We start from the raw sequence: 22,664 nt of genomic DNA on the forward strand, positions 1-22,664 counted from the left end.
ACGCTTATGGTATCACGTGAACACACAGACAGAAGCACCCCTAACCTGTTACTCGTCTTGGTAACTCTGGCTGCTGCACAAACCTGCAAGCTATTCCAAGGCTTGTCTCTAAAGGAGATGCATCACAAGGCAAGTCACTGTGACACCAGTGCTCCAGGTACAACTGGAAGGAATCTGAACTGCAAACCTGTACCTTCCCATGAGCTCAAGGAAAGTAAACTGGCAACATGGAAAGCTACATGACAAGGAGTGATACGAGTCCACAGCTATAACCGAGTCCACTGCATAGCTAGATTATACTATCTACTGGACTCACGTCCAGTCACAGTGATGTCCTACGCACACAATCTTTGTAATTCTTAATTCTCTTATTCCCTACACACCCTCTTCCTTCCTCTTGTCCAACACAGGCTGGAAATGCAGCAGTTTTTGCCAAATGCCTGAGCACTACGACTGAGTAACGGCTCCATGGTTAAGGTGGAACTAACAGCCAGATTTCTGCCACGATTCTTTCGGATCGCGGCAGGGCACTCCCCGGGCAGGAGGCGAACCCGCTCCTCCGCCCACAACTGGCCTCCTTGCTAAGCGGCCGCGCCGGCTGCGGTGGCCTCGCGGCTTGTACTCGGGGCAGAGATTCCGGAACCGCGGCCGACTTCTCCGTCCGGCGGCAGACGGGCGGCATGACCGCAGGAAGCCCCGGAGCTGTCAGAGCCCTGACACCACCAGGTAACTTTGCTTGTGGCGCGACGCCGGACGGCGGCAGCCTGGGCGCCCCCCTACCACCCGCCCCGAGGGGTCGCCGGACGGCACGCGCCCAGCGCAGCCGGGACAAAGGAGGTGCGGCGCGGGCCGGGAAGTGCCGCGCCCCGGGCTGCCGGACAGCGCGGGCACCCACCAGCGGCGCAGCGAGGCGCGGGCGCCGCGGAGACAGCCGCTGGCGCGGTGGGGGTGTTGCGGCGCCTGGCGCTTCCCGCCGTCCGCTGGGCCCCACCGCTCGCCCCCCGCCGCCACCGCTCACCATCCGGGAACTCCCGGTCGCTGATGTGCTGGAGGTGGGGGCCGCCACCGCCGGGATCCGAGTCCCCCGACTCGGCCTCCGCCGATCCCGAGCCGGCGCCGCCACCCGCCGCCGCCTGGTACGCGTCCACCCACCGGTCGGGCCCCGGTGCTGCCCCGCCGCCGCCGCGAACCCGGCTGAGCTTGGGGCTGGCGTCCGGGGATACGCAGCAGGTGACGGTGTTGCCCATGGAGCTGGGAGCTCCCCCGCCGGGCCCCAGCTACGCGGCTCCCGGACTAGGGCGGGGGAGCAGGGGGAGCCGAGTCGCCGGCCTGAGGGAGGGGCGGAGGGAGGGGCGGGCCTCAGCGCGGCATCACCGCCATCTCCGCCGCGGCCCCCGCCCGCCCCAGTGGCCGCACCAGCCCCCCCCGCCGCCTCCTGCGCGCCGCGAGCAACGGTCCTCGCGCGAGCGGCCACCTTCCCCCGGGCCGGGGGGGGGGGGGGGGGGGGGGGGGGAAGAGGGGAGGCCCAACCCCGCCTCGCTCCCACCCAATCGCCTCCCGCCGAGGCGCCGCGTGACGCCACTCCGCCAATGGCCGCGGGGTTCGTCAGCGACGGCCACCGCGCCCTTCCGGGCCTGCCCCGTTGCTTCCCACGCGCGCACGTAGCGCCGGCCGCGCCCCTCGGCACCGCCCACGGCACCGCCCACGGCACCGCCCCCTGGGGCGCCTGTGCCCGAGCGCGCACGTGCTGCACCCGGCAGCTAATAAACCTACAGAGAAATAATAGCGTATAGTGTAATCATACACAAAGGTATTAATCAATAATAGCATTGATACTATCACGCCGGCATGCTGCCTCCATTGTGTCTTGAGTACCGCATTCCGGGGAGACTCAGTCAGGGATGTGGCCAACCTTGGTACTGCTCATGTAAGTTTACGAGGCTGTAGGCGAGTCTTGCCGGCTGTTTCTCCCCCTTAGTAAAGGTGTTATGATCTGCCGGGTTGGTCTGGGGTATTTTGCCCACGTGTACCCACGTGTGCTAGGCGGGTGGGTGGCTCGTCTTGCTGGGCGCGTGGCTGGGCTGGGGGTTGCAGCGGCTGCCTGGGAGCTCTGCCGTTCTGTTCTGATGACTACAGCAGAGCCCCTCAAGCAGTCGAGTGAAAGCAATGCTGCATCCTACTGCTCGCTTATGTCTTTCAATTGGCTACTCTGTGCGTTATCTGCCTGCAATCTGAGGAGGAAACTTTAGATGTGGCTGCTGGGATTCCCAGGGACTTCTGTTTTGCTGTATTTAAAGCATCCAGCAGCTGTGTTTCTGCTCTGTGACCCTTAGCTACCTGAGAGCTTCTCAGAGGACTGGAATGCTCAAATATACTCCAGGGAAGATGGGTTAGAAAGCAAGATACTGACAGCAGTCAGAGGCCCTGATAAACATACGTCATACTGCAGTGGATCTCCTCACTGTCACTACAAGAATGTAACTCTGACCCCTGATAGGATGAATGGCTCTGCAGAAGACTTTTCTTAAGAACAGTAAAACAAAGTATTACTAAACACTGGTATCATGCGGGAAGTTATTTCAGAGATAGGCTCAGGGTTTTACTCCCTTTGTAGGAAAAATCCCAACATTGTCTCTCACATGTGATTGTAGAGGCAAAGTCTTCAGACAAAACCCAGTGTCTTTGAAGAGGGGAAGTCACAGATGCTGCATTTCTAGAATCTGTACAACTTAATCCCAGACACAACAAAGGGAGGAACTAAACGATTTATAGTTTAACATGAGGATTATTCCCTCAGACTGATGAATTATACTTTCTTACTTGCCAGCAAGTTCTCTAAGCTGTGTTAGCTAAGCCTCTTTACATGCTACTGACAGTTTGTAAAGCCATGTTACTCTGGAGAAATCTGACCTCGTGGGTTACATGAGGGCCTCGGAGAAGATTTACTTTCAGCACTTTTTGGATCCCTTCAGCCCAACACAGCCTCCTACTCTCAGGTCTAGGACCAGGACTTAATCATCATGTGGACAGGAGACTCACCTGAGTCAGGGAGGGGAAAAAAAAGGTGCTTCACACAAAAACAACCATCCAGTTGTTGTTTTCTTCCTTCTGGCATTGCATCCACCATTTTTTGTTGAGGATGTTGGGGAAAGAGAAGCAAGCTGGAGGGTTGAAGTAATTAATTCTCAAGCAAGAATAAGACCTGGCTTCACCTGCACTATTTAATATTAAAAGTGGCATCATTTACCCTCTTACACCAGAAAATAAGTACCCTTACTTGTTTGCACCTGGCTGACTTAAAAAGCAGCAATGCGTGAGCAAGCTGCACTCCTGCTGTGCTGCTGGGCCCCATCCAACATCTCAGTGCCAAGGGAGGCAAGCCTGCTCCATCCGAAGTGGTGGTAGGAATCACAGGCAAATCTGCACGTCTGGGCCAGACAGCTGCAACACCAAGTGTCCGATTCTGAAACTCTGCCTGTCCTGTTCCTTGCTCCCATAGCAGCATGTGTGATTGGACTGTCTGGCTTTGTGAAGGGAGGTACAACTGCAGCAAGTGCCTTGTGGGATCCCATCAGCCAACTGGGACCTCTGCTAAGTTCACACTTTGGGGCAGTCTCAGGGCAGTCTCCCTTTGCCAAAGCTGTGGTTTTATACAGTGGGAAATCCTTGTTCAAAGGTGAAGAAGTGAGCAAGAATGTCTGCCCAGGCAGCTGAGCTCCAGGACCCAGCTATCAAGGGCAACAAACAAAACCCCACGTATTTGTCCTGATAAATGAAAAATGCTGGGAACTCAGAGTGGCTAGAGTATGTGAGGTGTCTCACTGCTATTTGGATGTGAAGGTTTTGCTTCCTTTACCTCCCAGAGGCTGAAGTTTCCAGTGGGTCTCATACTTGTTATCAGTGTGTAATGCTGCAGACTGGAAGGGAGGAGGGTTGCTCTTCCCCTGCACTAGGGCTGCTGTAGACTATCAGGATTTATACAAACATGCAGAGCGGGAGGAAAGAAATCAGTAATCTGTTTCCCTGTGTAGCCTTATTCATGTAGATCTTAAGCAAGAGGAAGCTGGCTTTAATCCCTGGAACTCACAGAAACAGCAAACTGTTCCACCTCCCCATCATTCCTGGAGAGTTAAGCTTCTGCTTCCATATACCTCAGTATGCCAGCAGAGTATTTTTCCAAATCTGCACGTTTCCCTGTAGCTGCAGTAATGAGAAATATTCATTTCCCACTTGATGTTGGCAAAGTAACTCTTAAAACAGGTCTGATTTATCAGGATAGTATGACAAAACCTGTTGCTGTGTGCATTTTCTGCAGAACCAGGTGACGCTGTTATAGGTATAGCTTGAGCAACAACCTCCAGAGATGAAACACATTATCTTTTATTTATGCAGCTTAGCACTCTATTGACTTACTGCTATGGCAATATACTGAATACCATCTATCATGATTTATTACCAGTCTCAGTTCTCTTCCTATATTCCGGCTCATCTTTCTACTGCTTTGCTTGGTTTACCCCAGTGAATCATCAGTTTCCATTATAAAAAAATCAATTACTTTTATGTATAATGGGCAGCACAGACCTAGTTCCACATTTTGCATGATAAGCAGGCATTTTGGATGGTGGATCTTGGCAATAACACATGCATAATCTGAAAATAGCTTACTACACGTTGTTTAGATTCAACCCCTTTTCCTCCTGCTCTGGGAAGATTGCTCTGTGCCACAGGACCTTCAGTTACTGCCCTTGCTCTCTGAGCACGGCATCCAGTGGGCAGCAAATCCTCCTTGCTTACAGACACACAATACTGTGCTTTGACATAGTTGCTTGGATGGAAGCGTTTTCCACTCTGCTTAAAACGTTTCCTGTTACTCGCAGAGTTCACCCCCTACCCGGTCTCAGGTAGGGCTGTGGCCAGGGCAGGGCAGTTCCCAGCGCAGATGAGGGTGCAAGGTGGGTGGGTCAGTTTTATTGAGCTCTCCTGATGACAGGGCTGGCCCACAAAGATTAGTAAATTCTTGTTGCAGAGTAGCAATAACGATGTCCCAAGTAATGGGGGAGATTTGCTACTATTCCTGGGGGGAGCTGTGGGTAACAGTGGCAAGTGCCTGTCCCTCTGATGGAGACATTGCTACATTGCTACAGTGTACCATTGCCGCACCTCGCTTGGGAAAGATACTCCAGCTTCAGGGTGCACTGGGTGAAAACCGAGTGCTACGAAAGAGAGACTTGTGAGTGGATAGAAATGGGATTCATGGGTGCATTTGCATGCTCGCGTCAAACCAGAGGCAGACCCTTGGGAAGAAGTGCAATTGCACACTGTGGCCTGCTCTGAAGGGGGCTCCAGACTGCATGTTTGCAGACAAAATTCAAACAGATCAGGAAGAGCTTGTGCCATCCTCTACAGTGAGCAAACACTTGCTATAATGGACATTTTTTATGGGAAATTCTTAATTCAGATTTAAATGCATGCAGTAATTGTAGTTTTGATTAGTGCTGAGCATTTATGCACAATTAACCTCTTAGGGATTATCTTTAGTTTCATGTGAATGCTGCCTTGGCACTGCGTTCAACCAGGGTAGCTCAGGCAAGGAGGGCACAGAACAAAGTTCTAGATTTTAGGCAGATATGAGCCTTGAATGAAGGTGTCTGGGGCTGTTATTTTTTTCTCTCTTTTCCTGTTTCTGTTGCATACTTAACAAGTTCAGCTGCCCACTATGGGGAAGAAGAACCAGCTCTCTCCTGAAAGTTGGCACATAAAAATATGCCCCCACTCTGCTGACCATGTAGCAGGGTGATATAGTGAGAGCTACGGCTACACTGCAACCAGTGACCATGAGCTGTGCCTGCTTTGGCTCATGCCTTGGCTCAGGGAGAGCATCCCCTCTCCCACTTGGCAGCTATTCCCCACTGAGGCAGTCATGCCTTAATGTGAACGCAAACATTTCCTGGTGAGTGGGTTACAGCAGGTTTTCTTACAAGGTGCTGCCGAGCTGTGCTGCAGTGGGCAGCACCCAGAGCATGGATGGATGCTGTTGGGGGAGGGACACAGGCCATAGAGCTGCTGGGGGTGAGATTCACCTCCCTGGAAGTCAAGTAACTTCAGTAAGTCTGTTCCTCAAAAGCATAGTGCATCTTTCTCCCAGGGAACAAGAGTAACAGAGCAGCTTTTTACTTGTTTGGGCATTATAGGTTTGCCTGGTTTTGGTTTGTTGTTTTTTTTTTTTCAACCCCAATCTTGCTTTTATGAAGATGAAAAGTAATTTTCTTGCATTTGTGTTCACAAAGAAAATGGGACCTAAATGTAACCTACGAGGTAATAGCTCAAGGGTACTGACTGCAGAACTGATTCCAGCAGGTGTTAATGCCAGCACGGATGGGAGTTTATAAATTTGACACTTAATGTCACTATTCCCTAAAGAGAGTGTTTGTTATATGGGACTTCATTCCTCCTACAAGTGATGGATCATGTTTAACTTTTAATAAGACATGGTGGGGAGAGAGTATGTTTGCTTTAATCTTCACAAAAGGGAAAGCAATTTTCCAAAATGTGGAAAACGAATTCTCATTTAAACCCTCTGGGGAAACTGCTGTAATTGCCAGGAGAACTCAATGTAGCCTTTAAGGAAGACCAGGTGGGACCCTGAAACAAAACCTAAGTGAGATCATGATGACAGCCAAAGGAGGAGCAACCTATATTCCTGATGAGATGCAGAGATTAATTCTGAAAATACAAAGGACCAGATTCACTCCTGATGTGAATCTAATGAGGTCAAAGTATCTATACCAGTGAGGAACATATCCTGCCAACTACTGAAGGCAGCTTCTGGGCTATAAGCTTCTGAACTGTAAGCTTGACTGTATCTATAATTATTTGCAGGGTGCATAATAAATGAAGACTGCCAGGCTCAACAAGGTGGATATTAGTGCAACCAGCTGTGCTTTGGCTTGTGGGCTCACAAGGGAAGGTAATCCTGCCTCTTTACTTGGCCTGTTTGCCCCATACACAAGACGCTGTCTGCTTGTGTTCAAAAGAATTACACTTCTCAGACAAGTCTCTACATTTCCTGTAATGGTGGATTTATGAATGTTTTCATTTAACTCCTTCTCTGAAAGCTTAGTGCTTGCATTCATAACCACACAGCTCTGTAGTACCTTGCTTCATGATAAAAAAAACAGACTTCCCTTCATCTGAGAGCCACACTGTCCCTGAGAGGAGATGTCTGAAACCATAGTTACCAGCCGCTATCTAAATAAGGACTCTTGAAAAATTCCCAAATCCAAGGGTATGCTCTTGCCCACACCAACTGCAACAAGAAGCTGGGAGTCTCCTAAAATACTTGAAATGCAAATGTAGGACTTTCTGTAAACCACTCAGCTTCACAGTCACCACCCGTCCCAGAAATGGAAAATGGCTCCTTGAAAATGCTTGCTTATGCTTCACAGGGCCAAGAATCTTAAATCATGTAAATTCTGCTGTTATCTTCACCTTGATTTAGTACTGCACATGCCTTTCCAGGGCCATGTGCCTCCTTGCTGCCTCCTTGCTTTCTACAGGACAATAACATCAGCTCTGGGATGTGTTTTTCTCCAATTTCTCCCTTCTTAGAAAGTGTTCCAGCTGCAGGAGAAGGAGTGCTTTCTCATCTTTTTCTCAAGCAGCCTATGGATAACCTGGAGAAGAGCCAGGACTTGTCTTTTTCTGGAAACGTAGCTGCAGGAAGAATGAATCACCAGGTGGAACCTGTATAACCAACTGAAAACAAAAGCTCAAACTTTTGTGTCTCACGGTTGCAAATAATGGGGGGAAAAATAGGCATCCTGTTTTGAAATCCATTACCAGCTGACAGGACAAAAACATTGCATGCAAGATTGTGTTTTAAAGCTGACAAATAATATAAGACTATGGCCATTTAAGGAAAAAAACTGAAGCAAAACAGCAGTTAGAGAAATAGAAAATTTCAATCTTTTTGGGGGAAAAAAACCAACCAAAAAACAGTGAGATTGTTCAGAACAAATAAGGTGAATTTTCGCTAGCCCTAAATTTTCATACTTTCAAATCTTCTGTATTACGGCTAGCAGAGAACACATGCAAACTAGGGCCAGAAGCCTGTGTTTCAGAGCATAAGACAGACTGCAGTGCTAGTGTCATTGATTAAATCTGTCCTTTTGCCTCTGCAGCAATCTAAGATGTCATTGCAGGCAATGTGGAGGCTTTCCAGCTAGCATGCAAGCATCTGGATCACTGTAGGGATATCAACAGCACAAAACGTGTTTCCTTACCTTGGCTTCTCTTTTCTGATCCTACCTTCATTTGTGTCTTAAGGTAAAATAAAACTAGCTTCACAGTTATCAAAGACTAACGTAGAGTTAACAGAGACTTAGGACCTGAGAAGAGAATTCTAGATGTGCTGAAGCCAAGAAAAATTGAGGCCTGCAAAGCTGTACTTTGTGTACTCTTGGGCAGAGGACTACTATTTTGATGTACCAAATGTTAGAAATAGCTGTTACTGCAGGACATGATACAAATTTCCTATGAGGAAAAGGAAAATGCTTTCCAGTATTTTAACACAAACATTAACATAGATGCAAGAAAAGTCAAATTACACGAGTAAGCCCTGCAATAAGTTTGTTTAGAGCAAAGTTCTGAAGGTTTAATTCCAACCTCAGGCCATCAAAGTCTGGAGCACTTCCTATTAGCTTTAAGGTACCTGAAATTACTTAGACTTGACTCTTGCTTCTTCTTTACTGTCTTCTAAAGAATGGAGAAGAAAACCACTGCCAATACCATTACAAATAACATTAAAACTCCCATAGTTTTAGTAAACCTGGATTCTGCTTCATTGTAACAACCTCCGCACTGAGGCAGGTGCTCTTTTATCTGTAAGAATGCTATAGCTGTTGTCTGCCTGTCCATATAATTGTGGGTTTTTAAAAAAAGTTAGTTGTTGTTAACTTAGTTTTAAATTAATACAGTGCATTGCTTGCACTGTAATTGCCTCTCCAGTTATATAACACTGTGCCTATGCAGCATATTAGAAACGTGGCCATCTAACATTAAGCCTCTAGGTCCATACTCAAGACTCCAAAAAAGTGTGCTTTTTGCAGCATTTTCCCCGCCCTAGTATTCCACACACAAGACGTGTTACTGTGGCCCACAACCATCAACTAGCTGCAATAAGTACAGAAGGAGGAGGACGGGAAGCACAGTACTGCAGTATGATTTCCTTACCACAGCCCTACGCTCACCAGAGCACTGCTGAGGCAGCCCTTCCCAATAGCCACCCATCTGCACACCGATGCCCACTCATTCACTTATCAGTTGTGCTTCAGTGGCTTAGAGACTCTCCCGTCACAAGACCTGACCTGTGGCGTCATAGCGTGGAAGTCCATTGACTGGTAACGTGGGTAAGGCTGTAGGTCTGTGGACATCTGAAAGTGCAGCAGTAAGTGGAGGAGTTTTCCAGGATATGAGGTGCAGCTGGAACTGCAGTGGTTGTTTATGAAGAAGAGCTTACTCATTTTGCTTTTTGTTCCTTAATTAAAACTTCAGAATAATGTCAGCTTTCAGACGCACAAGGCCTTTGAGAGAACAGTCATGTAACTCCACTAAAAGCAAAGTGATCTTTCCGTAACAAGATGTTTTAATAAATGTGGTCATTACGTATGACAGTTTATCAAGATGCAAAGTTGAAGGTGTGAATGTAGTGTTACTGACAGGAACTATTCCCTCTTTGGAGGCTCCAGAAACTGCCTGCGTTTCAGCTCAAGCACTTATATTATACATCTTCATATTTCTGATCATTACTTCCATTGTGTAATGTAACTCTGTGTGTAAAGGAAATGACACACTAGAACAGATCATACATTTACTTCAGTATTTAACATCTTTTTGAAGAAGCAAGTTAAAAGGTCTGCTTATAACCCACGAGTTCTGTAGAAACCTGAGATTTTATTTCTAATTCACCTCCTTGGTTTAAAAGACGATCCGGGTCGGTTCAAGCTGAGGCTGTCTAGATTCTGCAACCACAAGCTGTCATCTGACAAGTTAATCTCTGGGTTATTTCCTTTGTATTTAACATCAAATGATTCACCGCCCCATCTGTCTCATTGGTGTGGAGAATCTGGAAACTACTGGTGATGATGAGGTTCAACAAGGCCAAGTGCCAGGTCCTGCACTTGGGCCACAACAATCCCAGATAAACACTACAGGCTTGGGGCACAGTGGCTAGAACATGAGCCAGCTGTGTGCCCAGGTGGCCAAGAAGGCCGATGGCATCCTGCCTTGTATCAGAAATAGTGTAACCAGCAGGAACAAGGAAGTGATAGTCCCCTTGTACTTGGTGCTGGTGAGGCTGCACTGTGTCCAGTTCTGGCTCCCTCACTACAAGGACATGGAGGTGCTGGAGCATGTCCAGAGATGGACAATGAAGCTAGTGAAGGGTCAAGAGAAGAAGTCTGATGAGAAGCAGCTGAGGGAGCTGGGGATGTTTAGCCTGGAGAAGTGGAGGCTGAGAGGAGATATGATCATTCTCTACAACTACCTGAAGGAGAGTTGTGGTGAGGTAGGAGTTGATCTCTTCTCTCATAGTACATGAGGAAATGGGGTCAAGTTATGCCAGGGGAGGTTTAGATTGGACATTAGGAGGAACTTTTTCACTGAGAGGGTTATTGAGCATTGGAATGGGCTGCCCAGGGAGGTGATGGAGTCACCATCCCGACAGATATTTAAAGGACACACAGATGAGCTGCTGAGTGACACGGTTTAGTTTAGTAATGGGCTTGGCAGTGTGAGGTTAGTGGTTGGACTTGATAATCTTAAAGGTCTTTTCCAACTGTAACAATTCTATGACTTTTAAGAAGAAAATGTAGAAATTGTTATTTCAATGCTAGTCATTTTAATGGCCACTTACAGTGATACTTAGGGAGTAATACAGCTTTCTTTTCTAGGTTTTCTTCCAAGATTTGTGTTAGGTTGTTTTTGTTTGGTTGTTGAAACTCTTAACAAAACAGATATTTGGCCAAACTTTACTTCAAAGGCAGTTTTTGTGTTTCAGTGGAAAGACAGCCAGAAGAAGCTGCTACTTACTTAGAGAGGAAAGGATTAAATATGTACAACCAGACGTTTCTACACAAATGGAGAACAGAACCATTTGGAACAAGGCATTGCTGTCAGAGGGTTATCAACAACACAGGTTTCTAGATAGAGTTAAAAAAAAATCAGATTGTTTCTATTTATACCTGCCTTTGCCTTGGTAACCAGAGACTGTGTGAGGGATGCAGCATTTTCCCCACACCACGGATGGCTCCAAAATCCATGCACAGCCATGCAGTACATGCAGTGTCTGCAGAACTATCACAAGAGCTGTCACATTAATTTCTAAGGGAGGATTTTAAATATTAAGCAGGAAAGAGAATATTCCAGAAAGGGAGGTATATTAGTATAGCTTCAAAATAATTTGAGAGCATTTCTGTCTCATTTACTTGATTCTTTGATCTACTAAGTATTACAAGGATCATTGCTCTTAAACACTTTTTCTTAATTACTCCAAGCATCTTACCTGCATCTGAGGAAGCAGGATTTACTTACAATTGGACACATTATGTCTGGTCTATCAAGTAGCTGAATGAGATAAGAATGGACTTGAATCAATGTTTCTTTATACCCTAACTTGTTCTTACTTACCTTAAAATCAGCTGTTTCCTACTTTGCAAGTTTATCTGCAGCTTAGGTCTCCTTATATAGCCTTCTGCAGTGTTTAAAAGTTGAATCAGGCTATGTTCTTGCAACTTGACTGTTGTGCTAAGTTCTGACCCTGCTTAGAGAAAATGCATTTCAGTTCTGCGCAACTGTTTTAGCCAGAACTCTTTGTTGTTGCATATTCCTTATCCTTTTGCTGTCAGGAAGGATGGAAGAAACCAAGAGGCTTTGCCACCATTATACCTGGATACTGTATCTTTTTAGAAAGAGGACATGAAAAGGAGAAAAGCAGGTAAATACAAGCTTAGAATGTGTATGAAGAATCAAGGCCCTTTTACTGAACTTCTAGTGGACTTGCTTCCCTTTTAATAGCTTCACTATCCAAGTCCACTGATTCACTCCCTAGTTATGATCTGGAAAGTAATTTCTAATCTTCTGTCTAAGGCTCGTGGAAGAGTGCCAAAGTAGCATTAGCAGGGAAGAAGAGAAAATACTTTTGGGAAGCAGGACAGGATTGGTAGAGAACCTGCTGGGATCCAAAGATATTCAAGGATATCTCACAAAAACACTTTCTTAAGATAAAAGTACTCACTGCATTATCATCTTTGGGAACAAATACATAAATTTCCACATGTAGCTTTTTTTTTTTTTTACTCTAGTTGCTATTAAGCCAGACTCTTGGTCTTATAAAATACTGCAGGGGAAGAAAACTGATCTAGGGGGGAAAAAGAAGAGGCAGTAGAGCACACTGGAGCGTTGCCACACTCCTCCACTTCCTGTCTGAAGATGCCAGGGCTGCCATGTGGTGCAGGAGGTGGAGGCAAAAGCTTTCTGCTATTTGGGAGTTTCCCTCCATTTGCCTGATGGTGTAGACTGGGCATAGCATAAGTGATTCACAAACGCATCCATGAAGGGTTCTCATTTCAAGTGTAATCATCACTCTCATTGCTTTTCCCACACTGCCTATGTAAATAATTTTTAAAATAATCAAAATAATAGCACAAGCAGCTTCAAACTCTCAAAAGCAGAAGAAGTGGCAAGGGACTAGCATTTTAGAACATAAAACCACAGCAAGCTGAATCATCGTACCTGCTCTGGCATGTTTATGAGGAGAAGTCTGAGTTGCTGTAAGACAAGTATGAACTGGTCTGCGGCAAGTGAAATTCTGGTTTCCATTCCCCTACAGTTGCAGAACCCTAAAAACAAGCTTTAGTTCCTGCTACCCCTGTGCATCCTGTAACGCTCCTCCACAAAGGCTTTCATCAGTCTTGAGCCACTCTGTTGAGGTTTGCTTTTGTTTGCTAGACAGATTTGCTGCTCTCTGTGGGAAAGAGTGGGGATGTTTTCTGGTGCAAGATGCTCCCTAACATTGAGGGCCGTCCTTGCCCTGTTATTGGTGACATTGGAGCCGCTGAACCACAAAGGCACTTGCAGATGGGTGGAGGGAAGGCATGCTGCTCCCCTGCCCTGGTCCCCCACATGGGTCACTTCACACACGAGGTCCAGTCCCCTGAGAGGCTGAGGGGCATGGCTGGACGTCCTGCGCTTTTTTGTGGAGTACCAGCAGCAGCCTCTCCCAGCAGCCAGAGCTCAAGTGCTGCCAGGACACTTCCTTGGCTTTCCCCTGGCCTTTAGCAGTCTTTGGAGTAAGTTCAAGTAATTGGAGATGGAGACACACCAAGGAGAGGTGCACAGTGTTGTTTTGCCAAACAAGAGTAAATGGAGCCAAAGGTGAAGAGAAGCCCATGCACAAACAACCCTGTTACTGCCACACCACCAGCTGGGAGCAACTTTGGCTTTACTGCCTTGGTCGATGCTTCTCTGAGATGCACAAGAAGTGTTGTGTTTCAATGATGGTTACATAGTTATTTGGCCACTTCCAAACTGGTGATGAGCACTTACAGGGACAACGTTCACCCCGCCAGCAATGTAAGACAAGGCCCTTGAGCTAGACAAAAGCCTTTCAAACCCCTGAAACATGAGCCAAAACAAAGATGCAGCAGATGTAGCAGAGACAGCAGACAATGTCCAGCAGGGCATTTTACACCTCATACCTTTTTGTATGGCATGTAGATCTGAAAATGTGAGAGCCTCTCAGCCCCAACCTCCCGCAGGAAGCAGCGAGTTGCTCTTCCACTCCGGTATGTCCGGAGGACCTGTACAGGAAGGGCACTGGTACAGCCCTCACTCAGCCCGCGGCTTCCCAGTGTCATTGCCCTGCGGACAGCGCCGGCTCGCGTTCTGCCCCGAGCCCTCCCCCGCAGCTCTGCTGCCGCAGCTGCAGGGCAAGAGAGCTTTGGAGACCTTCCAGCCCCAGCCCTGGCCTCATCCCTCTTCACCGGGGGTTTGATTCCCGCTCCCCGAGCGCCGCCAACCCTTCTCCAGTCGGTGGAAGCCGCACCAGCAGCGAGCTGCGGCGCTGGGGGCTGGGCCGGGCGCTCTGCGACGGCCTCGGGCCTGAGACACGTGAGTAGCGGGCGGGCTGGGCGGCAAGGGGCCGGGCCCGAGCCGAGGCAGGCCTTTCCCTGCCCTCGGCGCGGCCTCGGAGGGCGGTGCGGGACTGGGCCTGTCAGCGGGCAGGGCGGGCCGGAGTGGAGCCAGGTGCTCGGGAGAGGCCGTGCCGGCGGTGTTGGCTCCAGTCCGCCGGTCGCGGGGGCCACGGGAGCAGTGAGGTGAGGCGGGCCGGGCCGGGCCGGGCCTGGCCTCGCCGTGCCGCGGGAGGCGATCGGCCGCCGGCGGGATGGCCCTGGTCCCCTACGAGGAGGGAGCTGGCTGGGGAGCGCGGCAGCTGCACAGCCCTTGGGCCAGCTACCGCTTCGCCAGCCACACCATCCGCCTCAAGCAGGACTGGCGGCGGCTAGGGGTGGCGGCGGTGGTCTGGGATGCGGTAGGTGTTCACACTAAATGAAATCTTTCTGTACCCGATCCGAGCTTTGTCCGGGCTTTCAGAATCACCGTAGGAAATTACGTAACACTGGATTGTTAAGGGAAGGTGGTTTTTTGTTTGTTTTGTTTTTTACAAAAAGTTAAGCTGTGCTTTACAGTTTTTTCCTCCATAAGATATCCTGGTGTCTGCAAGGGAAACTGGCCGCGGTAAACTCTGTGTGGCCGGTGCCAAAACAGGAAATATTACAAAATAACTCACAGAAGTCTCACCCATTTCTTAACGGTAGCCTGTGATGGTTTGTGTAATGCCCTTCATAGCACAGCACGGGTCCTGCTTCTGCTTGTAGCATCGACAGGAACTGCTGATAGTCTTTATCTTGGGGATAAGAACTGTCCAGAACAGAGGGATTTGCAGCGGGCTCAAGGCTACAGAGCAGTTGAGTTGTGGTATTGCTGTAGGAATCCAAGGGCTTCCCATGGGTCAGGTCTCTGACCAGACACAAACTGCACTTTTACCTCTAGGTTTAAAGAACAAGCATAGCAATTTTAGTAAACTCCTCAAATGAACTGGTGCATAGGGCTGTTGACCTTTCCCAACATAGGCTTTAACCAAACTTGCTATGAAGAGAGCTCCTTATCAAGATTTCTGTAAAATATGATAGATACAACTGGATAGAAGTGTTACAACTTTACTTTCCCTGTGTCCTTCCTGATGGCATGCTAGTGTTCAAAAGGCAGGAATCTTTTGAAATACCACACAGGATAGTATGAAACTTTATCCTGGACTTCTGCAATACTATGTTCATTCACATCCCCCAGCTTTTCCTTTACAAATGCAACTCTTTCTACCTCCTGTTATGTTTGGTGATTCATGAAGCAACGTTACCACATCTGAGTTGTAGCCTCTGTGGTTCTTTTTTCCTTTTGCCTATCTTCCATAAAACTCACAAAAAGACCACATGTGCACACAGGAGGCAGAGAAGGGCTGAACAAAGTCTTGTTGCAGACCTGAAGTGCTTGACTCTTCCCATAACCTTCTCTATCTGTGTAAATCAGAAATCCTGTGTTCAGTATGACTGAAATGAGCCCTGTGCTTAATTGTCCTTCTCTCTTGGCTTAGGCTGTTGTCCTGTGTACTTATCTGGAGATAGGAGGCATTGATCTCAGGGATCAGTCTGTGATTGAGCTGGGAGCTGGAACTGGATTGCTGGGAATAGTGGCCACATTATTAGGTAAGAGCTTTTTTATTTAAAGCTTGTTTAAAACAATTTACAACTGCAGTAAACCTGGCACTATTACATCTACATGCCTGGGATAGAAGCTAGCACCAAAGCTGCATGATGTGCACCAAAACTATGATGTTTCCTGTCTGAGTCATCTTCCTTTCTTGTTATACTTCAGAGCCTGCTGTGCTATTTATTATGGTGATGGTGCCATTGCATTTACTTTATGGTGGGACCTTGTTAAGGCTGCTGCCTGTTACCATAGTACTGGGATCAGCAGCATTCAGTTCTGCAGCTGTTCTCCCCCAGGAAGCAAGTGCTGTGCTAGCTGTCTTCTACATGTCCTCTGTGCAGCACAGATAAAGCTACAGACGGAAACCATTCTCTGAGCTGGTGTCAGCCTTGTTAGCCTGACTTGCAGGCAGGGAAACCAGGGTTTGGAGAAAGTGAAGCAACTTGCCTGTGATCTGTCAGCGGCTGAAGTAGGGACTGGGTACTATGTTAAATCTGTGCTAACCATCCCAGGTTAACTTTGTAATAAAAAGCTCCAGTGGCTGTGGAAGGTGCATATTGAAATAATATAAACAAAGCAGTTTGACAAAATACAGTCATGCCATGCAAAATCACATGACGGTAACTTTCATCTGAGCTGTGAAAGTGGCTCTGTAGCTGCCTCTCTCCTGCTGAACAAATATGGAATTGGAGCAGGTTAATTCTAACAATCCCTGTAATTTACTCTGTTGTCACCTGTGGAAAGACAGAAAGTAACTCCAAGCACTGAAAAGCTCCAAAAACCACTTTTGATTCCCTACCCAACTTAATCTTCATTTTATACTATTAAGTGGCTGATGAAGGGTAGATATGTGTAGATAGTGGGCTTTTTGCTTGTGTTTTTCTTTTGTTTGTTTCTTTTTAATCAGGCAGCTCAGGAGAATTGTTAATGTTTAACAGGAACTAAGGAGCCTGCTTGACTTAGAGCACTGTATTCCAAATGTTATATTTGGAGACACCAACTATTTGCTTGAGACATATACTCCTGTACCACTTAGGTGCTCATGTCACTATCACGGACAGGGCGGCAGCCCTGGAGTTCCTGGAGTCAAATGTACAGGCTAACTTACCTTCTGAAGTACGTCCAAGAGCTGTGGTGAAGGAACTGACTTGGGGAAAAGACCTGGGTAACTTCCCTCCAGGAGCATTTGACTTCATCTTGGGTGCAGACATTGTCTACCTTGAAGAAACTTTTACAGAACTGCTTCAGACACTGGAGCACCTGTGCTCAGAGCAAACTGTTATTCTTCTTTCCTGTCGTATCCGCTACGAACGGGATCACAGATTCTTGAAGATGCTGAGAGGCCATTTCTCTGTATATGAGGTCCACTATGATCCCAGTAAGGATGTTCGTATCTACAAAGCACAGAGAGGTAGTCACAAGGTTGACTTTTGACTCTATGCTGTGTTCATAAACTACTGATGCTGTTCAATCCTCCCCTTGTTTCTACACAATACACTTGTTTCTAAGCATTTAATTGCCATTGTGTTATTTCATTGGCTTCTCGTTCTGATGGTCGTCTGCACACTTGGTCTGGTACAGCAAGGATTATACTTCTGCCCCGCATATTGAACCTTTGATTCATTTCTCAGTTGAGTTGTATAGGGCCTTTACTGACTTCTTATTAAATGTAATCTTTGAAACTGGTCTAAGTTGCATAAATCTCCAGGCATGGAAAATGTCATCAAAAGATCTGATGTTTAAAATCAAGCCCCACTTAGTTTCTGTGAGAAAGTTAAACAGATTAGAGAGGTTTTTTTCCTCTTTTCTCACTTCCTTAACTCTAGAAAAGTAAAAGTGGATGAAGTAGAAACTGAGATTTCTTTAAATGCTCTAACTTTCCAGGCCTTCTGCATCTTCTTATTATGGTAAAAGAAGCGGCAGCTGCTATAAAATTATTCTATTGCTGTCACTGCTGAATTAAAGAGGCATAGGGAAAAAAAAAAAAAAAAAAAAAGAAAAAGAACAAGATGTGTATGTGGGGATTGGTCGGGAATGGTGTTTTTATCTGATTTGCAAGGGTGAAGGTTATGCGTGCAGTGCCAAAGCAGCCATGGCTCCTGGGCTGTCCCTAACACGGTACACAAGTAAAGGCTCCTTGGAGCAGATACAAGTGCACGTGTACCAGCAGGGAAGGTGAAACAAGGAGGCTCAAACTGTTCTTCAAATATCAAATCAGTCCTCTACTGAGTCTCAAAGTACCACTAAATAATGTTCTATTTTCTGCTTTTGCAGCTCACTGGTCTCTGAGAGATGTTATTTATGAGAGGTGGGTGCTGCTGTAAAACTCTTTGTAGCTGTGGGAGTACTTGTTCTTTGTTGTGGTTTAGGCCCATCAGGGAACAAAAGACCACGATTAGCCTCAAGTACCAAAGACCTGAGACTTGCCAAAGGGCAGGGAGAGCTTAATTGCCACTTATGGTCCCAGACAAAACAAATGAGGCTACTCGGCTTGGGGAAGAAAACAGAAAATAATTTAATCCAACACCCACTAAAACATAACCATAAAACCCCAAAACATAACCAACACAATACAGAATGGTACAATGATGAAGAGCACAACCAGCCCTTTAAGACCACCTTCTCCCCACCCCTCCCCTCTTCCCGGGATCAGAGCCCTGATCCCAGTGTCTTTAACTCCTCTCCCCCTGAACGGCTCATGGGGGCAGGGGATGGGGGTTTCAGTCAGTCTGTTCCTGATAACTTCTGCCATTTGTCTCTCCTCAGGGCAGGTGGGCTCCACACCAGTCCTCCCTGCATGTCTGTGGGGTACCTCACACACAGCAGCCCTGCATGGGCTGCTCCGACATGCATTTATCCCAAAACTGCAGCTCCTCTCTGCCTCTCGTGTGGGGCTGCTCTGCGGCGCACAGACTCTCCAGCACAGCCTGCACCATGGCCACCTCCTCACACAGTCTCGCGCATCCAGGCACACTCACATGGAGCTGCTGGTGGCTCTCGGTCCTGCCATTGCCCTCCATGGGTTGCAGGGGCACAGGCTGCATTCTCACCATGGCTTGCAGAGGGGTCTCTGGTCTGGTGCTCCTCCTTCCTTCCTCCTTCTCTGACTGTGGGGTCTGCATGGTCGCCTCCATCTTGTACCACTCTTATACCTCCTCCCAAACACTTCAAATTCCCGTCCCTAAATAGTGATGCCAGAGGCGAAAGATTGGCCCAGCCGGGTGGGTCTGAACTCAAGAGCTGGGGGAGAGTCTGAGGATTCTTTACCTGGTCTTCACTGCAACCCACTTCCCCTGTTACCAAGCAAAAACTGCTCCTTGCTAAACCATGACATTCTTGTATTACTTGGGACCTTGGGGCAGCGTCTATGTTTTGGCTTGCTTTCTGTGCACAGCGGTAGTTAGACATGGTTCTAAGTGACTGCTTTCAAACTTTAACCTTGTAAAAATAGCTGTATGTGTTTATCCAACAAGATCCTACATGGAAAATGCTGCGGCCTAGAATCCAGGCACTCCAGCAGCAGACTTCCTTATTTCCCTAGCTGTGGAAGACTGAAATTGGTGAAGATTGGTGGCTACGCTTCTGCATGCTGGAATTGCTATAGTGCTCTTTTTTTGGTGGAACATTTCATTTTTTCCTTCAAATGTGGAACATCTATTTTTCCTTCAAACTTGTAAAGTCCCAAATCAGGTTCAGGCGTTAAGCATGTGCATGTCTTTGGTACTGGCATGTCTTTGGTACTGGCAACACCAAACACCAGCAGCTGCTTTGGGCCATGGATGTTAGGAGCTCTTTATAATTTTTCATTGCATCAAACTTCCTAACTGGAAAAAGATGCAAAGGGTCTGTGGTCCAGAAGTAATGTATAGACTGTAATCTAGAAACGACATGTTCTTACAGCTCCCATGAATGAGGCCCAGAGGTCTTGGGTGTCATCTCCGACACATCTCTCCGTGTTTTCACTCTGGCCTTAGCACGAGTTGCTGCTCTGAAACACTTGCCCACAACAGTATGCTCGGAAACCACACGGTGTCACTAAAACAGCACTTACGCAGCTGGCTGGGAATTTGAAGCCTGAAAGCAGAGTTGAAGTTCTTTGGAGGGAAGGAAGACAGCACCTTTAATTAAAACGAGAACATGATATGAGCTTTATCTCTGTCCTATCAACTGGGTGAACAACAGTTGAAAAAAACTTATGAGCTCTTCCCATTCTTGCTCTGGCCTTAGTTTTCAGATTGTAGCTCTAAGTTCTCACCACTCTTCTTCCTTTTCCTCCCCACTGGTGTTTCTCTCTGAGCTTGCCTGTGGTCACTGCAAGTTAGGCTCCCCTCTGGGCTGGAGTTGGCAGAAAGCAGCGTGCTGGTGCTTGGGCTTTTGAGCACATGTGACTTGCCACCTAGCTGTGCTTAGCCCTTGTGTGAGGCTGCCACTTGCAATACTGAGAGCCTTAGCAGTTTGTGTTGTTGCCACAGTAGAAACATGCTTTAAAAACCTGCTTGAATAGCATAGGATAAAGCCCAGCATAGTACGGAATTAAGCCTAGCGCAGCAACCGACGCACTTTAAAGAAGGAGCCTTGCTTTGATGATAGAAAAGGTTTTCTACTTTTAAACCAAATCAGTTTAATTGCATTTCATTCTAGTTGTTCAGCAGCTTTCAGTATCTTTTTCTCATTGCTGCTGTTACAGCCCATAGCCTTCCTGCAAGAGCAGGCATGTGCCAGAAGACAGCAGGCCTGGCTTTTTTTCGCTGTGTTGCTGTTACACAGCAGCTGTATGCAAACCCAAGGGAGTATGTCTGAAGGCAGAAGCAATGCTGCTGCCCATAAGTAAATACTTCTGGAGAAAAGTGTGAGATGATGCTGGCAGCTCAGGTGAATGCCTTTCCCCTGACCTGCAGGGCTGAGCTCTTGGTGGTCCCTCCCCAGCTCAGGGAGTGGCATTCCCTCAAGGGGATCCCTTCTTCTCTGACTCCTACTGGGGTGCAGGCACTCCTTGGGATTCAGAACAGTCCCAGGAACATGGCTTAGGTTACCACCACACGAGCATCAGTTCTGGTTGCTTTTTTAAGCTGCAGTGTTTAGGGGCAGGCACCAGCCATGAGAATGTAACAAGGCAGTGAGTGGTGCCTTCTGTTGTCCCAGGTTGGGCTTTTCAGCTTTTTTACACTCCCATCACTCTCAGCTGCAGGGAGATGTTGGTAGTGAACCACCCTAGACATGCAGGACAGAAGTAGCAGAGATGTAACTGCCCGCTGGGTGACACGCAGAGAGCAGCCTTTCGCGATGATGCCCACAAACTCTGGTGTCCTGACACACAGGTCCCTTTATTATGAGGTCATGCACAGTAATATTTCAGTGGCTGTTTGGCAATTACACCCTGCCCAAGCACTTTCTGTCACCCTGGTCACGCCTGCACTAGAGAAGTCTGTGTGATTTTGTCTGGTTCCATTGTATTGGTCCCGTTTTGTAACGTATCTATAGGGACTCATCTATAGGGAGTATGTGTTTTGCCATGGGTACCCGAGTAGTGGAGCAATGCATAAATAGTCTCTTGAGAAATTACTCACCCTAGGGAGAGGATCCAAGTCACAGGAAAGCAACCAGATAAGACATGAACATGTTGTGAGATTGTGAAACCACTCCTGAAATGTGCCATTCTGCAAAGCAACAAACTTTTCTAAAATGTCATTGGAACTGAAGTCACAGAATCACAGAATGGTAGGGGTTGTAAGGGACCTTGAGAGCTCATCTAGTCTAACCCCTATGCTGAAGCAGGTCCACCTAGATCAGGTTGCACAAGAACATGCCCAGGTGGGTTTTGAAGACCTCCAAGGAAGGAGACTCCACACCCTACCCGGCAGCCTGTTCCACTGCTCCGTCAGCTTCACAGTAAAATATTTTTTCCTTATGTTTAAATGCAATTTCTTGTGTCCCAGCTTCTTTCGATTACAGCTTGTCCTGTCACAGAAGACAACAGAAAAAAGTGATGTCCCAACCTGCTGACACCTACCATTTAGAAGTTTGTAAATATTAATGAGATCCCCCCTCAGTCTCCTCCAGACTAAACAGCCCCAGTTCCTGCAGCCTTTCCTCATATGAAAGGTGTCCACTCCCCTGATCATCTTGGTGGCCTCTCTCCAGAAGTTCTCTGTCCCTCTTGAGCTGAGGAGCCCAGAACTGGACACAGGACTCCAGATGAAGCCTCACCAGGGCAGAGGAGAGGGGGAGGAGAACCTCCCTTGACCTGCTGGCCACACTTCTTGATGCATTCCAGGATGCCATTGGCCTTCTTGGACACAAGGGCACATTGCCGACTCACAGTTAGTTTGTTATCAGACAGGACTCCCAGCTCTCTCTCCGCGGTCATGTTTGATTAACACTATGAAATTTGGCTCTGTATCTTATGAAGGGCTTCAAGGTGCAGCAGTGTCCAAAGAACCAGGTTTACAAGCTGACCTACTGACTGCACAGGGGTCTTGTGTTAACTGATTCTTTTCAGTGCGAAATTCAAGCCAAACTGCATTTTTATCTCATGGACTAACCCTTTTGGGATTCTCCGTCATTAATGAGATGTAGATTTTTCTGAGCAAGTAGGTGAATGGCATTATGAAAACATTTTGTTGTGAAAACCACAAAATCCCAGCCATAATGAGCTGACCTTACTACTTCCCCTTAATGCCACTGGAGGTGTGTTTACCTTGGTGCTGAGTTTGTTCTCCTGGCTTTCATCCCAGTGCTTGGATCCAGCCTTGCAGATTACATAACCAGGTTGCAACCTTGCAGTGTTCGCTGCCTTCTGTTCTGCTCTGTTATTAACATCAGTGGCACATGGTTTACAGGAA

At 47.4% G+C, this 22,664-nt stretch overlaps 2 protein-coding genes and 1 long non-coding RNA gene across 14 annotated transcripts in view; 2 read left to right on the forward strand and 1 right to left on the reverse strand.

The window, feature by feature from the left end:
* The window catches only part of CCNYL1 (cyclin Y like 1), a 31,532-nt gene extending 30,056 nt beyond the window's left edge, over positions 1-1,476 (reverse strand). For both annotated transcript variants that reach the window (XR_009819228.1, XM_062002012.1), the window contains exon 1: positions 1,019-1,476. Coding sequence is in view for 1 of the 2 variants with exons in the window: in XM_062002012.1 (XP_061857996.1) it covers positions 1,019-1,247 (229 nt within the window). In the remaining variant the exon portion in view is untranslated. The remainder of the gene's footprint in view (positions 1-1,018) is intronic.
* LOC133626024 (uncharacterized) lies at positions 413-9,649 on the forward strand. The gene is made up of 3 exons (XR_009819232.1): positions 413-726; positions 6,880-6,967; positions 7,609-9,649. It is a non-coding gene; the product is annotated as an uncharacterized LOC133626024 (long non-coding RNA).
* A 4,558-nt stretch (positions 9,650-14,207) lies between these two features.
* The window catches only part of METTL21A (methyltransferase 21A, HSPA lysine), a 31,668-nt gene continuing 23,211 nt past the window's right edge, over positions 14,208-22,664 (forward strand). For 3 of the 11 annotated variants that reach the window (XR_009819229.1, XR_009819230.1, XM_062002019.1), the window contains exons 1-2: positions 14,210-14,587; positions 15,707-15,818. Coding sequence is in view for 8 of the 11 variants with exons in the window: in XM_062002019.1 (XP_061858003.1) it covers positions 14,441-14,587; positions 15,707-15,818 (259 nt within the window). In the remaining 3 variants the exon portion in view is untranslated. Of the gene's footprint in view, positions 14,588-15,706; positions 15,819-16,584; positions 16,594-16,729; positions 17,339-22,664 lie in introns of those variants that run through there. The other 8 variants (XR_009819231.1, XM_062002021.1, XM_062002022.1 and 5 more) reach the window with 7 other exon arrangements.

The sequence above is a fragment of the Colius striatus genome, chromosome 9 (assembly GCF_028858725.1).
Source record: "Colius striatus isolate bColStr4 chromosome 9, bColStr4.1.hap1, whole genome shotgun sequence".
Lineage (NCBI taxonomy): Eukaryota > Metazoa > Chordata > Aves > Coliiformes > Coliidae > Colius > Colius striatus.